General features: G+C 42.0%; 2 protein-coding genes across 2 annotated transcripts; one reads left to right on the forward strand and one right to left on the reverse strand.

Annotated features, from left to right (window-relative positions):
- Positions 1 to 1,102: 1,102 nt before the first annotated feature.
- Positions 1,103 to 3,653, reverse strand: LOC127784165 (ribonuclease 1-like). Its single transcript, XM_052311360.1, has 4 exons — positions 3,458 to 3,653; positions 2,512 to 2,673; positions 2,103 to 2,292; positions 1,103 to 1,685 (listed from the first exon to the last, which is right to left on the reverse strand). Exons 1-4 carry the CDS (start codon positions 3,566 to 3,568, stop codon positions 1,372 to 1,374), a joined length of 777 nt encoding a protein of 258 aa, XP_052167320.1. The 5' UTR covers positions 3,569 to 3,653; the 3' UTR covers positions 1,103 to 1,371.
- A 5,242-nt stretch (positions 3,654 to 8,895) lies between these two features.
- On the forward strand, positions 8,896 to 11,277 carry LOC127783866 (proteasome subunit alpha type-7-B). The gene is made up of 3 exons (XM_052311012.1): positions 8,896 to 9,150; positions 9,226 to 9,640; positions 10,856 to 11,277. Exons 1-3 carry the CDS (start codon positions 8,978 to 8,980, stop codon positions 11,015 to 11,017), a joined length of 750 nt encoding a protein of 249 aa, XP_052166972.1. The 5' UTR covers positions 8,896 to 8,977; the 3' UTR covers positions 11,018 to 11,277.
- The last annotated feature ends 6,784 nt before the right edge of the window (positions 11,278 to 18,061 follow it).

An 18,061-nucleotide genomic window follows, 5' to 3' on the forward strand; every position in this document is an offset into this window, starting at 1 on the left:
GGTGGAGTTAACAGGAACGAGATCCTCACGTATCAATATCAATAGACACGATGCATCGATATTAGCAAGTTGTATGGATTAACCAGTTTAACTTAAAAGTTTTAAACGTGGAACATGAATGAGCTGTAATTTTTTATTTGATTGCATGCTAACTAGAATTCAGACTTGGAACCTTTGGTTTTTATTGAGTTATGTGCATTTCAAAAACTTAAATAAAATCATATAATTAAAGGCACTGGCTTGACCAAAATATGGGTCACCGACATATTTCTTGGTGTCAATGGTTTTCGGGCATAGTAAAAAACCAGACCGGATGACCTAGCCAACCTCTCAATTCATCGATCCGCTGGTCTGACTGGCCGGTCCTTCTTCCCTTGTGTTTGTCCTCTTTTATTTATATTTGTGGGACTCATGGACTTATCTCCTACAATATTAATCAAAGTTAGTTTTCTACCAATCACATAAAACAAACTTCTCTTTTTTTTTAGGAAACTTATATTTATTTCTTGATAGAGAAGGAAATACATGGGATTTTACCTCCTCATCGGCAATGGGCAATGGGCAGTGGCCGATACAATCAACCAACAATATAAAAAATTGTCCCTGACAATTTTTAGCCGTCGGGGCTAATTCAATTTCTGGTAGTGATTCGCCCATTAGTTTGGTTGTATCTATAAATATTGAAACAGTATATCTATCACTAAAATCAACTTGGTGAAAATTTATAACGATGTATTATATATATTTGTCGCCAATATTTGTCATATGAACCATTATGCTTTTTTTTATATAAAGGGGTTTCAAACTTCCCGAGCATTCATTGTACAAGGGCTGTGTTTGTGAGGAGGGGTTGTTGGGAACCCCTCCTCCCCGGCACGCAAAACGAAACTCGTATTATTGCATGATTAATTAAGTATTAACTATTTTTTTAAAAATGGATTAATATGATTTTTTTAAAACAACTTTCATATAGAAAGTTTTTGCATAAATCATACTGTTTAGCAGTTTGAAAAGCGTGCGCGCGAAAGCCGAGAAAGGTGGCTTGGAAAAATGGGGAGAAGAACCCAGCCAAGGTGTGCATTGGAAATCATGAAATGTCCGATGACAAAGTAATCCCACTACACGAGTTATTCATGAAAACATTAACAAGGCCATGGCCGCACATATTCGGACTTATTCTCTGAATGCATCACAGAGACGGATTCAGTGCTACGTAGTTGTCCCAGATCGTACCCAACCGCGCGCGGGCGCGATGAGAGAACATCACGAAATAAACACGCAGAAAACATCACGATCGAAACAGACAACACACACGCACAAAGCGCATATCACGACAAGGGTTAAGTTGTCTTCTTGATCGATCGATCGAGCTCAGATTTCCATGACCGCTTCGAGCAGCTGGTCGATGGCGCTGGCGGCGGCGTAGGATTTGGTGGAGTTGGTCTTGAGCATCCACTTCTTGAAAGGGTGGAAGAGGATGTCGTCGCCGCAGGTGTACGGCTTCCTCGGGCTGGGGCACTCCACGAACGTCTTGGCGTCCTCCGCCACGCAGACGTATATCTGGTACAGCTGGAACTTGTCGAACGGGCCCTTGCTGCACTGGATCAGCGCCGGCGCGCCGATCCCCTCCTCGATCACCTCCTTGATCTTCTTCACGCTGTACAGCCCAAAGTCCGGCTTAATACCTGCACGCAGTAACTAGTTTAGAAACCGATCGGTTCATGAAACTCAAATCGTGTAATCCTGTCGCTTGTTATTATGTAATTTTTTTAAGACATAGTGTTATGTTTGTACGTGTATGGTGATGTGTACCTACGCGCAGATAAAAAAACACGAATATTAGGAAATGACCTAATATTAAATAATTAGAAGGGGTAAGACGTCGAATACAGGTCGGCTAACCCACCAACTTGTGAAGCTAGTCAGAATACCTCTGGATGTTTCTCTACATACGCGTAGTTAATAATTACACGTAGTGAAACTCAAACCGTGTAATCCTATCGTTTGTTACCATATATATATTTTTAGCACGTATTACTATAGTATGTTATGTTTTTCCTTATAGGGTGATGTGCATGAATTTTATTTTATTTTTAGTGTACCGTTGCTGACGAGGCGAGAAAGGGGGTTGATCTTGTCGCGGAGGGCGAGGGCGGTGTCGAAGTAGGCGCTCTCGGTGAGGTCGGAGCAGACGCCGGACGTCTCCCACGCGTTCTTCCAGCCCTTCTGGCCGTTCTTGCTGGGGCACCTGATGTTGTTCCAGTACTGCATCAGCCTCGTGGCATCCCCAATCTGCATACATATAACAGATCCCATAATAAATAAATGAGTAATTTTATGGTTCTTAAAAGAGGTACCAAAAATTAGATACCAAGATATACTAAATTTATAATAAAAAAGTGATACCTTATGATATCTTTTTAAGGACTATAAAATTGCTCTAAATAAATAGAATCAACGACCAAAAGAGAAGAGTCAAGTAACTATACATGTATCGATGTATATACATACTTGGTTCATGTCGAATGGAGTGTTGCTGCAGCTGGACAGGGAAGAGTTGGTGGTGGCGTTGTAGACCGTGAAGCCGGCGACGTAGAAGTCGGACGCCGGCGCGACGTCGGTCTTCGGCATGCAGCATCCGGCCTTCGTCTGCGCGCAGTATGCTCCCGGCCACTACATGTGCATCCATATCCTTAATTAATCACGTTATTGTTGCCAGATCTAGTGAGTGTTTTAATTAATTGCTACTACCATGAACAAGCAAGAACAATAAAAGATGCAACAAGAACAATCAAGTTTCAGCAAATACGGACGAATTATTAGGTGGTAGCTTTCATGAGGTGATGGGTGCCATATGGTTAGCTGCACGCCGTCAACAAGGTCAGTATGGGCTATCACAAATTTTGCATGGATGATCAGTTCGTGTCTCGGCAATTAAAACCGGTGGTCCATGTTAAGCAAAACGTGCGTTTTTCCTCTCCTTTTTTTTTTCAAAATAAAATCCTTAGTTTATTTGCAGTGTCCACATCTGTCGTCCTCGAGCTTTGTTCGCCACGTTTCAGAATTCAGATTTAAAAATGCAATAGGTGTAGATCATCAGATGCGTGTTTTTTTTTTTACGCGAATCAGATGTGTTATTTCCTCTACTGCTATTAAAAATCTCTGATACATGCTGGTGATGATAAATCTCGACGGTTATATTCCTCCCTTTGCATATTTAGAGAACGGTTAGTTAATTTAATTAATTAACAGCTTTACCCATGCGACTGAAAACTGAGCTGGGGGTCATGAATCAATTAACAATCCTGCCTGCAAATGTTAGTCTCTCTATAAAATAGAAATGATTACTGAACTTAAAAATAAAACTCAAATATAACAGGTGAGTTCAGAGTTTGGACATATTTAAATCGATCATCTACATATAGCTACAGGGCTTAGTTAATCTGTGCATCCATACCATGAAAGTAATCTGGTAGAAGATTTTGTCATCTTTGGCAGCAATGGCAGCCGGTGAGGCCGCTACCAGCAAGCCAAGAAGGCAGAGCAGAGCTATCCTGCCGGAAGCCATATCCCCCGAGCTATATGTGTGGAGAAACTCAACTGGAATTGGCCTGCGATTCAGATGAGAAATCGCCGCTGCGACGAGGAATGGAGGGGGAGCTCGGTGGTATTTATAGGCCGGCCTACGTACGTAGGACGGGCATACAGCATGAGAAAGCATACCTAGCTACCTACACTGCGTCACTGCGGCACTGATTTTTTATGCTTCGTTCTCCCCATGCTTCTCATGCTGTTACTCCGTCATGCTTCCGATTCAGATGAAAAATGTGTTTGTAGCGCAGTGTATGGAACGAAGAGAGTATGACCCCGTTCGAATCTTGTATAAGGAGAGGACAAACTTTTGGATATGCGTGGCATGCTTTTCAAACTACTAAACGGTGTGTTTCGTGTGAAAACTTTATATATGGAAGTTGTTTTAAAATATCATATTAATCCATTTTTCAAATTTGTAATAATTAAAACTCAATTAATCACATATTATTACCACCTCGTTTTACGTGAAACACTTAATCTTCATCTTCAGAAGATTTATGTACGCTTTTATTGATCTTTATCCTTTTGTTACTCTCTTTCTCCACCCTATAGTATAACAATATAATACTAGATGGAAGGGATCTCCTTTTAGTTATCTACTAAGTGGCCAAAATTTAAATTTCAAATTGCTTGAATTCCTTTTTTAAGTATCTAATTGGCTAAAAATGCATAAATTCTCCCGCACTAAAATTAGTGTCTTAGAATATTTATACTGTGTATAAAATTTAAATCCTAGAAATTCTTATATTTGGAAGTGGAGAGAACAGTAGTTCCTTGTCTCATGCTTTTTGTTTTTCTTGAGGAAAAGATAAATTATTTTTCACGCAAATAAATAAAAAAATTGTTCATGTAGACACAAGATCAGCAGATAAATTATGATCGTCATAACGATGCTAGACATCACATGACATTGAAAGTTCATCCAACAGATAAGAGGTCTTCATAACGATGGTACACACTATACACTATGGGGCTGTTTGTTTAGAGGGGCTAATCCATAAGTCCCTTCACTTTAGTCCCTCTTAGCCCCTAAAATACCAAACAGGAGGGATTAAAAGAGGCTAAAACTATCTAGGTCCATAAGTTTCTGGAGAAGGTGCTAATTCGGACTAAAAGCCTATAGCGCACCTACTATTAAATGGATGAAGCATGTAGGTGTTGGATGAAGTGCTCATAGATAGGTCATTTAATGAGGTTTTAGTCCCTTTTGGTCCCTCCAAACAAACAGAATAGGACTAAACATGACTTATGTTTTAGTACAACTAAATTTTAGCCCTAGAATTTACGGAAACAAACAGGGCCTATATAGCCTTAATTTCGTTCATCACATGTACACCTGTAATACTGCAGTAACATGCACTGTGCATGATTGCTGGCTGTCACACACACACGGACAGAAGAGCAACGTGCCACCCTAACAACGTCCCCTCCGGTCCGGACCCACCTGCCATTGACAACGGCACCTACCACCGGCGGACACCGGCCGTGCCGCATCCAAATCGACAATAGCACCGGTGGCAGCGACGCGACACCGGCCGCCCACGGCCACCTGATGGGGAACGTGCGCGGCGCCGCGGCGCGCGTCCTCGATGCTCCACCTCCAAGTCCAAGGGACGGCTAATCACTACTCTCTCCGTCCCATAATATAAAATATTTTAAGTTTTTCTTGCACTGTTTGACCACTCGTCTTATTAAAAAAATTTAGAATTATTATTTATTTTTTTACTTACTTTAATATCCAAAGTACTTTAAGCATAACTTTTCGCTTTTTATATTTGCATAAATTTTTTGAATAAAACGAGTGGTCAAACAGTACAAGCAAAAACTCAAAATGCCGTATATTATGGGACGGATGGAGTATCTCCGTTCAAAAAATAATCACTATCTATGTCCTGAAATACAAAAATGAATATAGGTATTAATATGGAGGCATTTAACTATTTTGCCACTTTTAAACATAGGACAATTAAAGATTTGCCAGCCACAGTATATGACATGTAGGCCTTGTGGCAGGAGTAGTTAGTTATCTCGCATTAAGGAAGTTAATGAAAAGGATTGGTGAAAAGTTGTGATTGGTTGAGAAGAATAAAACTTGTTGAAGATTTTAAATAGAGAATGGTTGAGACTTGAGATGAGAGGATATGTGGAAAATTGATTCATTTTTGAACGTATAAAGGTGTAGAAAATAGCTTCATTTTGAAACGAATGGAGTAATTAAGACTGAAATCGAAACGATGGAAATTAAGGAGTGGGCTCCTGGGTGAGCTGATTGGCAGTGGGCTACTCCTGCTCCTGGTGAGACAGGCCACCTTCTGCGTGCACCACGCGCTCCACCTGCTTTCTCCATGGCCGTCGGGAGCTCAAGCTTGGGATTTGGGAGCCGCTGTTTGAATACATCAAAGCTGATTACTGGATAGACTCATGGGCCTGTTTGGAGGAGCTTTAAAAAATTCTGAGAAGCAGCTATTTGGTAGCCAGCTTCTGAGAATTTAGGCCTGTTTAGGGGAGCTTTAAATTCTAAGAAGCAGTTGTTTGGTAGCCAGCTTGTGAGAATCTGGAAAAGTTCTGAAACCCAACTTCTCCAGCTTCTGGCTTCTTAGTTAAGCTGTGGACTGTCTGGGGCAGCTTCTAGCAGAAGCAGCTTTTGGGAAAAGCTGCAGCTGGGAGAAGCTCCCCCAAACAGGGCCATGGTTTGTCTAGTTAAGAATTTCAAGGCCCTGTTTAGTTCCAAAACAAAAATTTTCACACTATCACATCGTATGTTTGGACACATGTATGGAGTATTAATATAGGCAAAAAAAAAACCCAATTGCACATATTGCATGTAAATTGCGAGACGAATCTTTTAAGCCTAATTGCGTCATGATTTGATAATGTGGTGCTACAGTAAATATTTGCTAATGACGGATTAATTATGCTTAATAAATTTATCTCGCAGCTTCCTAGCAAAATCTGTAATTTGTTTTGTTATTAGACTACGTTTAATAGTTCAAATGTTTTATCCGTATATCCGATGTGACAATCAAATCTAAAATTTTTTCCCAACTAAACAAGGTCTAAATAGGAACCTATTGAAATGTGATACTTCTTAGAGTCTTGAAACTTGATGGTTTGGGGGTATGGCCGACATTGCTAATTAGCTTGTACTGTTCCGAAAGAGTTTTGGTTATCTTTTTGCTTCTACAATATAAACTGTTTACATTCTTCAATAATATGGTGTTTGTTGTGACTTATGAACATGGTGTTGCAGACATGGTTTTATTTTTTGGTTTGGCCGATTCTATCGAAGGTCACTAATATACTGAAATTTCGAAAATTTTAGTCCGAAATTTTGAACAAATGTTGGCCAAATTTAAACAAAATATTACCAAATTCACAAAAGAATAATAAAAAAATTCGGCCGAAAAAATATCGTTTCTTGGATCTGAAATGACCGAAATTCATTCTAGAATTTCTAACCCTAGTTGTAGACGTACAGTTGTGTTTTACAATCTAGGCCTTGTTTAGTTCCAACTTTTTTCTTCAAACTTCCAACTTTTCCATCACATCAAAACTTTCATACACACATAAACTTCTAACTTTTTCATCACATCGTTTTAATTTTAACCAAACTTCTAATTTTAGCGTGAACTAACACACCCCTATTATCCATCTATTCTGTCTTCTGATGAAACAACGGCTCAACTCTATGTGCAGTCGGTAACTGCGGCTTGGTGTCCGTTCCAACGAGCTGAGAAAGACTTAAGACATCGGCTTGGCTCAAGGAAAGTGCTTGGCTGCAGCAATGTGATGGGACACACGTCAGATGTCTACACGGTGTTGTACATGAGGCGTGGTGCGGTCCTGCCGTAGAGAATTTCCATGAATCTGTGTTAAACGGTTTTGACTAGACGAGGGGTAAAGATTTTTGGTATTACTATCTAGATATGTCATACAAACTGGACGTAAAAGTTGAGGCACGAACTTATTAGGAAAAGTGCACCGAAGGTCCCTCACCTTGTCATCGAGTTACAAAATCGTCCCCCAACCGCGAAAGATATCTAACATTTCTAAACTTACAAAACCGTTTGTTTTAAGTCCTTCAGGTGGTTTTGACCTTGATTTTATCTGACGTGGCTGAATCAGATGGACCCCGCATGTCATGGTGCCACGTCAGCACCCTCCCTCTTTCCCCTCCTTTCCCTCCTCTCTCTCTCTCTTTTCTCCCCTCGAGGAGCACGGTCAGCACGGGAGGAGTGCCGGCGCAGCGGGCGCGTCCGGCGGCCCGCCGGGGAAGATGGCCGGCGCGGCCTTCGGCAGCGGGGAGGAGGCCGGTGCGACGGGCGGCAGGCGGTGGCCGGCAAGGGAGGAGCGCGGCTGAGAGGAGGGCTAGTGCGATGGGCGGCAGTCGGCGACACGGAGCACAACGACGACTCGGGTCCTTCCCGTCGGCCCTATCCCAGCCGCTGCTCTGAGCCGCTCGCCCTGCCGCCGCTCGCCCGCCACGCCCCCGCCCCTCTGCTCCGCTTCCCCCGCCTCTCTGCTCCGCCTGCGCACGAAGCCATCGATGACGATGAGCCCGAGCAGCGCAGAGTCGTCGGCACCGCCGCTCCCCATCCACCGCCGCGGCCTCTCCGTCACCGGGCTCGCCCGTCGACACCGCCTCTCCGCAGCCGCACTCTCCCACCGACGCCTGCACTGGGACGGGGCGAAGGAGGTCGATGAAGACGAACGGACGGCAGATTTTGCACCTGTACATCTTCATGGGAACGAACCATGAATGTAGACGCCTCTGCACTGTTGATCCGTTCATCGTCAAAATTCAATCTAGTTATGCAAGTCAATTCATACTGTAACAATATAATTTCTGACAAGAAAGTGAATTTCTTGTTTCTGCAAATGCAAGCACAATAAATTTTGTTCAATTCATCCATTTGAAACAAGAAGATGTGGAAAATTTATCATTACCTTAGTTTCAGTTGTGCAATTCCAAAACAGTCTATAACAAAACAACCCAAATACACAACGTTTTAAACACATAACTGAATGCGTTCATGAATGCTATGCATGTTAGTAACTTCAGAGTTTTAGACAAGTAACTGAATTTTTTCTGCCTGAGTTTTAGACAAGTATCTGGTTTTGTGGTTGGAGGATGATTTTGTAACTCGATGACAAGTTGAGGGACGTTTTGTGTACTTTTTCCCGAACTTATTCCCCAACAGAATCCTAACGCAAAACGATTTCGAGCTCCTCGGCCCATCTAGGAAGCCCACCACATGAAGCCTGCGAGTCCGCGACGTCTTCTTCTTCCCCAAGTAGAAGCAGCAGCAGCCCAACTAGTCTTTGCTCCCCACCAAGCTCCGCCACCGCCACCGCCACCGCCGGAACCCTAGACCCGCCGGCGATGGCCCGCTACGACCGCGCCATCACCGTCTTCTCCCCCGACGGCCACCTCTTCCAGGTCGAGTACGCCCTCGAGGCCGTCCGCAAGGGCAACGCCGCCGTCGGCGTCCGCGGCTCCGACACCGTCGTCCTCGGCGTCGAGAAGAAGTCCACCCCCAAGCTCCAGGACTCCAGGTTCCCATCACCTCCTCGCGACCTTTCTCCCCATACACCCCCATAGATCTCATCTCGCCGGTGGGGGATTCGCAGGTCGGTGCGCAAGATCGCTAGCCTGGACACCCACATCGCGCTGGCGTGCGCGGGGCTCAAGGCGGACGCCCGCGTGCTCATCAACCGCGCGCGGGTCGAGTGCCAGAGCCACCGGCTCACCGTCGAGGACGCCGTCACCGTCGAGTACATCACGCGCTACATCGCCGGCCTGCAGCAGAAGTACACCCAGAGCGGCGGGGTCCGCCCCTTCGGCCTCTCCACCCTCATCGTCGGATTCGACCCCTACACCGACAAGCCCGCGCTGTACCAGACCGATCCCTCCGGCACCTTCTCCGCGTGGAAGGCCAACGCCACGGGGAGGAACTCCAACTCCATGAGGGAGTTCTTGGAGAAGAATTACAAGGAGACCTCTGGCAAAGAGACCATCAAGCTCGCAATCCGTGCTCTCCTAGAGGTATATTTGTTGCTCTTGCTTCCTCAGCAGTATATATTTAACACACTAGAGTAATCTTAGAAGTTTATTTAACTTGCGAATTGCTTGATCCTCCGTTGTAAAGATCATGCCTTCCCTGTTTGATGTCAACTAGTGCTTGACATGATTTAGGAATAACCAGAGGTAGAACGATATAAATAGCAGACATATGAAATGTACTCCTGGTTTGACCTTGTGGCTTGCTCATCTATCAACGGCTCATGTCATGCTTAAATCAATTATGTTTGAAGAAATTAATTGTAGAAGTTGTAAGAGTAATGTTTTCCAGTGGTAATTTGTAATGCTGAATTGTGTGGTTCATTAAGATAAATGTATTTGAAGTGCCCCTGGGAATATTAAAATATAGACTTTGGGTGCAATCTTTTATATACCATACCATAACCCATCCATGGAGATTTTTTTTACTTTTGTATGTCGTGCCACTGTATGTTTGGAGTATTCTGAACCCAAATTGACAAAGCCTAGTGTGCTTTGTTAATCAACACAAATGAAGTTCCTTAAACCTTGTTGGTAAAAATCTCTGGTACACATGAATCTTCTAATAACACACCTGTAAAATTCTTCTAAAGCACGAGTGTTATGGATATCAATCATTTTATTAAGAAAGCCACAAAATTTGGGGAGTTTCTATTGGATTTCGTCTTCTGAAAGTTGTGTGATTTTAGGTCTATTGTGCAATTATAAGATGATCTTTCAAATCATCTGGCTTCTGCTCGGAGTCCAAGAATGTATATAAGCATGACATCAGATTTAGCAAATTGAGGGATTTCAGGACCTATCAATAGTCTTTTGAGTCTTATAAATTTCAGAAACAGACAAACAGTCTGATGCTTTCATTAATTTTGTCACATGCATCATATTTGTTTCCAATATAGGTTGCATCCTAGTGTTATTAGCTCTCTATTGTCATGTCCTCTCATGGTGTTTGTAGACTATGACTAAAAACTATGTAATAAGAAATGGTTAGTGTATGCCTTAAGCAGAGGCCGGAATAAAACTATTCCTTTATAGAAAAAATGCGATCTCATGGTTAAGTGTGACCGTGCGAACATGACTTTTTTTTCACTATTTGAACTCATTTGTCTTTGACCTATGCCATTATGCTAGTATGGTATTTGGTTGCATTTAGATTGTTTTCATCAAACAATTACTGATGAACTGACATAAATTGCACAGGTTGTTGAGAGTGGCGGAAAGAACATCGAGATTGCAGTGATGACACAGAAGGATGGTCTTCGCCAACTTGAGGAGGCTGAAATTGACGAATATGTTGCTGAGATCGAGGCAGAGAAGGCTGCAGCTGAGGCTGCAAAGAAGGGTGCCCCTAAGGAGACCTAATTCTTCGCTGTACCAAGTTTTCATTCCATCAACACATTTAGCGCATTACTTGTGTTCCACAGCACTGTTTTTAACTGTTCTAGAGGAACGCTAGATTGTTTGGAGAGTGAATGATTCTATTCTTATTGCACATCAAGATCCCTTAGACCCAAATGCCTTGTGATGTACTTGTTTTCTATATACATGGCTTCTTTTGAACAAAAGGCTCCTTAGGCTGACTGTAGACTTCATTAAGTCTTGAGGGCAACTGTCAAATCTTGTGGAGCATGATGTTTCCGTTTCTAATCTTCGCTAGATGCCTAGATGTTATCATTAATTGTGCAGCTCAGATTATTCATCATTAGCTCTTATGATTTCCTCGATCTGAAATTATTGTAAGATAATCCATCATTATTGTAAGGGCAATCTGCATCCCAGCACGTACGAGCCGAGGCCTGGAAAACAGATTGGGCCCTTTTCTAACCGCAGTATACACACTCATGGCTTATTAAGCTGCTGCAAGAAATATATTGTCAAGCAACATGATGCTTCGCACTTGTCCTCCGATCTGTTCTTTTTTTACATGCCTGAAATTGTCATCTTGATCTGATGCCAAAACTGATTTTCTTGTCAGGTTTCAGAATGCATCCCGAGTAGGGCAACTGCTTTTGTTGTAAAGATTTCAGAATGCTCCCTTCTGTCCTTTTTTTTTTTTACATGCCTGAAATTGTCATCTTCATCTGATGACAAAACTGATTTTCTTGTCAGGTTTCAGAATGCATCCCAAGTAGGGCAACTGCTTTCGTTGTAAGATTTCAGAATGCGTGTCCCAGCTAGATGGTAGAATTGCATCACCTGCCTTTGCTTTTCGTTCTTTTCGCTGAAGACAACAGCGAAGCTTCAGGGTCGGCTGTTATAAGAACACGATATGTCGATATGCCACAGATTAATAGACGATACATTGCATATATAGGTAGAATTAGAAGGTTTCTTTAGGCATGGAGGCTGCCAAGGTGCAGTTGTTCTTGTGCCTCCTGCTACTGCTGTTCATGCCAATCTTCTTTACTCCAAGTAAGCCCATATCTTGAAACAAATAAAACCAATGACGAATCAATGAAACCAAATACTCCAATATTTTTTATCTAAAAGAACAAACAAAATTATTTACTGAAGAACTAAACCAAAACTGAAGGAAACTTCCTTTTTCTTTTTTTGCAGGCTGTGGGAACAAGGAAGTCTGCGAGGAGTGGACGAGCGACATGTACAGGATGCTGTTCTTGTGCAGAAGCACGAGATGCAACCAGTACTGCGTCAGCGAGGGCGCCACGAGGGGAGATGCGGCTTTCTCATCGTCAGATCCTTCTGCTACTGCACTAAAGAATGCGACTGAATGTCTGAATCTTGTTCAAGCCTGTAATAGGAACTAACATGATGAATAATAGCACAAGGTTCAGATCTTATAAGGAGGTTGCTGAATCCATGAACATTTGAGTATGCTGTAATGTGTAGATGCAGCCTTAATGTTTGTTCTCTGAGATGGTTGTTGCATCAAATTCTTTCTGCTATGCTAATGGATTTCAGGTTGTTATGCCCTCCTCTCTCTGCACTCAATTTTTGCTCTGAAGATTTATTGCTTCAGACTGCATATGTTGACCGTCAGGGTATCAGTCTATTGTCTCTTGCTGCTCATGCCACTCATCTGGACCCTGTTTAATTTATGGTAACTAGGTGCAGAGTTGGTTTCAATGCTCATTGGTTCAGTAGCATCTGGAATTCCGGAACCCTGTTTCTGCTGATCAGTTTATTGACAATGACATTTATGTGTTTGGCAGTTGTGTTTACCTGTTTAAGGCATAAGGCAGACAAAGTCATTTGTAAATGATTTGCATTGCTTTCTCTTGTGCCTTGTGGGCTGTCACTTCTGTGTGCCTTTTTCAGCGGTGCTCCGATGATTTCACCGTTTGAATTGGGCACATATTTATTTATTTATACCTGAACCTTACGTAAGTACCTGCCAAATATTAAAAACAGTCTTCCATTGTACTCGTGCTTGCTAATGTCACCTGGAAACAAATAATAATCTCACCTGATAATGCCGGTTTAATTTTGATTTCTTGGTGTGTGTAACTTCTTCAGCTAATCTGATAACCGGTGCTGCTTTCTGCAACTCGTCATCTCTGCACTCAAGAGTCAATGGACAAGTTGCAATCTTGCGAGAGCCACGCTCTCTTTGCAATTTCTATCCAAAGGTAGAGCAAACCTGAAAGCAAGAAGCTGAATTTTGCAGATGCATATCTGAATATTCTAACGGCTTCAGTTTCAGATTCAGGAAACAGCCAACATAACTGCTCCTACTGTGCTTCGTCAGGCAAGCGACTTTCTCCATCCAGCACATCGCCATGTAGCATCATCATCATCAACAGCTGCTGCTGCTGCAACAATGCCCTTTCTTATACGGAAATAATACTGCGTCCGAGTCACTGGTGCCATTGAAAAATAGCACCAATCTGACGTGCTGAAATACACAAATGGCTGCGGAATTCTAACATAAAATATTTTTAGGAAACACAACCCACATATTGATGTATATACACCAAGCTTGCCCACAAGCAATAGCAAGGCATCTGCCGCCGACTTGTATCTGTGACGCCTTCACGAGCTTTTAGCAGCTGCAGGCTGCAGCTACTCATTAAATCTCTAATTCTTTAAGGGTGCGTTTGTTTCATGGACATTGAGTGAGATAGCACATCGTTTTCCGCGCGCACGCTTCCCAAACTACTAAACGGTGTGTTTTTTTCAAAAATTTTCTATAGGAAAGTTGCTTTAAAAAATCATATTAATATATTTTTTGCAATTTAAAATAGTTAATACTCAATTAATCATATGCTAATGGCTCACCTCGTTTTGTGTATCTTTCCAATCTTTTCAATCCCCTATTCCTCAAACTCACCCTAAATGACATAGATTCTCGTCAAGATTCAGACTCGCTAACTACAATATCTCAAAATAAGTTAGTAAACCGCTTCTCAGAATCTTTAGCTCCTCCAACCTCTAAAGCTTAGTAACTTGCTAGCTACTGTAGATATTACCGTATTAGTAAGTTGGGTCTGAGCCCTTGGATCTCGATTGGACGGTGGATACACACACCCCGATTAGCAATATAAGTACGGTGATTCGCATGCAATTGCGATTGATCAGCTGATCTGATGCACCGGACGCCGTTACACAATCACATTGACGTGACAGGGTGCTGTCACTCTTAGCTGCTTGCTTTTTTCGAGAAGCAGATAATTAAGCAAAAATAATCAGGCACAACATTGGGCAATTTGGTCGTAACCTTCTCCCCGTTCTGCACCAAGTTTTAGACGTTGATACAATATATATATGCTGATGCTGCTAATGGGTAGCTGGCCTGTACCCAAATAGCTACAGCAATAAAACTTTTTTTAATTATTTGAAAAAGCAATATACTTTTCAACACGTTGGAAGCAACTAGAGTTGACCAGAGGGGAGGAGACAGTGGGGAAGGAGGTGTGACGCAGTAATGGGTAATGACATTATGTGTTAATTAACCATTTTCTTAAGAAACTGGAATTAACACTTGATTAATTCTTAATTTGGTGGCAATCCATTGTCGATTGATTACCTTGCCAGATCAGGAAAAGGGAGCCCACGGTTTCGGATAAGACTGGAGGCGCAGTGGGTCCCACCCCTTGCCTCGCATTGGCACCCGACCAGCCACTGCCTCGCTCCATGCCATGTGGGGCCCACCACGGCCCGGGCCCACAGAAGAGGACACGGACAGAAAGGGAAAGTTGCAGCACCGGTACCAACCAAACCAATCTAGGCTATCAACTGGTTATACTACCTGGGAAAATTGATCTAGCTTAGCAATGAGAATATTAATTTCATGAAAAAAATGATTTGGTTATGGAAAATTTAAAACCATAATAGTGCAGTGGTTATGGATCTCTCAAAATTTCATACTACAGTAGTAGAAAACAATATTCATTTGGTGTCGATCCGATCAGGTTGGTTTAACTGACAATCAGATCATATCCATCGACCAAATTAGTGGTAGTACGAGCTAAGTGGTACGGCTGTGTTTCCTCTAGCTTAGACATAATTTTATTTGGAGTAGGGTCAAGCAGTCGCAAGAGCTAATCATACAATTAGCCAGAGGTTGAGCAATTACCAGACACCGAAATCCTCCAAACCTATCACACTCCATGAACCCCATCAGGACATCACACACTGAGAGACAAATCACAGCGTTAAGTCAAAGCAACCATCAACTCCCTACTCCACAATACACATGTAAAGTAAAAAAATTAATCAAAGAGACAAATCAAAACCAAATAAACTAATTAATCAAATACTCTCTGTGTTTCAAAACATAGATATTTATAGGTTATTTAGCAAATACTAAGATTAAAAGAGAAAAAAAATATTTACTTTCATTTATCTTAGTGGCCAGTTTTTAAGTTACCTATATTTTCTATGAAATCAATGTCTCAGAGATGCTTATATTTGGTAAGAGTATAAATTCTGAATCCTAAACGTGCTTATGTTTTAGAAAGAATGGAGTAATTAATCAATTATATAGCAAACACACCATGCATGTAATTAGGTGTGCCACACAAATAGCCAAAACTCTCATTATGCTTGGAGATTTTGGTCCAAGACTCGCCTTGCAAGTAGCTAGGATCAGCAAATGATTATTGCCGTGAGAGGGGCAGCAGCAACGGGAAAAAGGCAACTTTACGGCCGTGACAAGGTAGCTTAGGGCATGCAAAATGCAAGGGAGATAAGGTTGTTGCATATATATGATCACTACATTGGAGGTGATGGAGATGCAGCTAGCGGCGTCGCTTTCCTGCGGCACCGGTCGGTGGCAGCGTTAGTTTCCAGGTAGGAGAGGATAAGGAGAGACGGCAGCTAGCATATGCAATAGCAACCTCAGTCCTACGTGTGCGCACACTTGGACTCACACCTAACGGCACTGTTGGTGACTCAGCGGTGTATGTGCTCATCATGTTTAGGTTGTACTTTTAAGACAGGTTATATAGTATTACTCACCCGTCCTAAAATATAAGGAATTTTAGATAGATAGAACGCGCGTATCCTTAAGTGAGAGAGAGCGCCGAGACGACACAAATAGATGGCATGGAGGAGTGTTGTCAACGACCCCATATTTCTTGTTACATCGGACGCCCGCTGCGAAATGTTTTCATCGTATTTGAGAAGGGACTCTAATAAGAGAAATATTATGGTCCTTGGAAAAGTACCTCGAGTCACCTAAATTTTACACTAAATTTTCTGATACCTCGAAGTACTTAATACTTGGAAATATGCGTGCGGTAGCATAAAATACCATGAAAACATTAACCCCGTCTATACAACATGACACTCAGCACATATGTTAAGCAAAACTGCAGATCTAATATTTCAGTATATATTGGAGCCAAATAGCCAATGATATCCGGCTAAAATAACCTCACATCATGCAGCTGAAGTTCTTGTGTCAATCAGGCCGCAAGCGTGCAGCACTGCCCTGGTGCACAAGGGTGATTGAGGTGGTTACTCCACTTGGGTTTACAAGTGCCTCTCTTGGCTGGTACACATCGCACACAAACAGTGCAAAGAGAGTTGGTGCTATTTATGATATTTTAGGTTTGCTGTAGATGAGATATTTATGGCCTCTGCCAAACAAGCACAAAGTGGTGCCAAGCATGCACACATCACTACTGAACTTTTGACCTTTTCCCTTTGTAGAGCTGAGTAGATAGATATTTTCAAAAGTCTTAAGTTTCAAAGGTGTTATTCATTTCAGCTACTTTATTGAATTATTGTCGTAGATTATTTGTTCCACGTCTTAAAAAATATATTGTATTATTTATACCGTTTGTTTTAACTTTTAAGATATTAATTTGTTAAGTTTATGTTTAAAAAATATTTAATATATAATGAAGTAGATAATCCCTGACACTAATTCGGTCAAGTCCACTATTATGAGAGAGAAAAAAATGCCTTGTACAACTTGCACGTTCTGTTATACAGTGGTTTGCTTAGCTAGCTAGTGGTCATGATGTGGATTTGCACGGAGAATTTCTGTTTTTCTTTCCCTCTCAATGTGTGAATTGTGATAAGGTGCTGGTGGTGATGTGGGCATCCGAGATGGTACGATCAGTGAACGAATGAAGGGTGTTAGTGACATTGGTTCTGAATTTCTGAACATTGGCAATCAAGATGGATAGCTTTGGTACGTTTGAAAACTTTAACCAATCGGTCAGTTTCCAACCAGGACTATCGTGTGCATATCTATCTAGCTAGGCACTCCACTCTGGCACACTTAACTAGTAATATCGATCAATCTAATCTAGTAGTACTACTTAGAAAATATCTCTCACTTGCGTCATGTTGCTGGTAAATTATACTGTAACTAAGAACTAGGTAAAGGCGATGATGTGTACTCTTGGGTTGCCTATTGGGTGCATATCCTTGGCAGGGCTCATGTTTTTCAGTTAATAAAGATATTAAGTAGCTACCTAAACATTGTACATGTGTCTTATTTAATGGAACATTTTACAAGTTGATAAGAAACTTTGCACACAACATGTATACTATATTTAAATGACGGAAGCTTTGTTGCTCTTAGCTAATTCCTGAATTACATCAAGGTGAACAATCGTCCGAGAACATTACCGGACACAGCATATATACCCAGTGTGACGGAGCTCTGAAACTTGTGATATATTCAAGTACTCTTTTCTATAGGATCAAAAATTCAAGAATTGAACACATGAACCAGGGAATGGATGGACGAGTGAATGATTGGAAGCCAACAACCCAATCAAGAGAAGGATCTGCGAAATCCATGCATCCAGGTTTCATCACCCTGTGATAGGAACAGTGCCACTCTCTGACAGAGCAACAGCAAGAATGTCCTTGTCTCCCTACCCAGAAACTGAAGGCCATGTGACCTGGACTTTTGCCATCTCCAAACAGCTGCATCCATATAATTCTCATTGTCATTGCTATCTTCATATATATATATCCGTTTCC

The sequence above is a fragment of the Oryza glaberrima genome, chromosome 9 (genome assembly GCF_000147395.1).
Source record: "Oryza glaberrima chromosome 9, OglaRS2, whole genome shotgun sequence".
NCBI lineage: Eukaryota > Viridiplantae > Streptophyta > Magnoliopsida > Poales > Poaceae > Oryza > Oryza glaberrima.

Coding starts and splice junctions, on each gene's coding strand:
- LOC127784165 (XM_052311360.1), bottom strand. CDS start 3,568: ATGGCTTCCGGCAGGATAGCTCTGCTCTGCCTTCTTGGCTTGCTGGTA. Junction 2,674..3,457: donor TCTACCAGATTACTTTCATG/GTATGGATGCAC, acceptor ATGCACATGTAG/TGGCCGGGAGCATACTGCGC. Junction 1,686..2,102: donor TTCTCGCCTCGTCAGCAACG/GTACACTAAAAA, acceptor TACTGCGTGCAG/GTATTAAGCCGGACTTTGGG.
- LOC127783866 (XM_052311012.1), top strand. CDS start 8,978: ATGGCCCGCTACGACCGCGCCATCACCGTCTTCTCCCCCGACGGCCAC. Junction 9,151..9,225: donor CCCAAGCTCCAGGACTCCAG/GTTCCCATCACC, acceptor GGGGATTCGCAG/GTCGGTGCGCAAGATCGCTA. Junction 9,641..10,855: donor CAATCCGTGCTCTCCTAGAG/GTATATTTGTTG, acceptor TAAATTGCACAG/GTTGTTGAGAGTGGCGGAAA.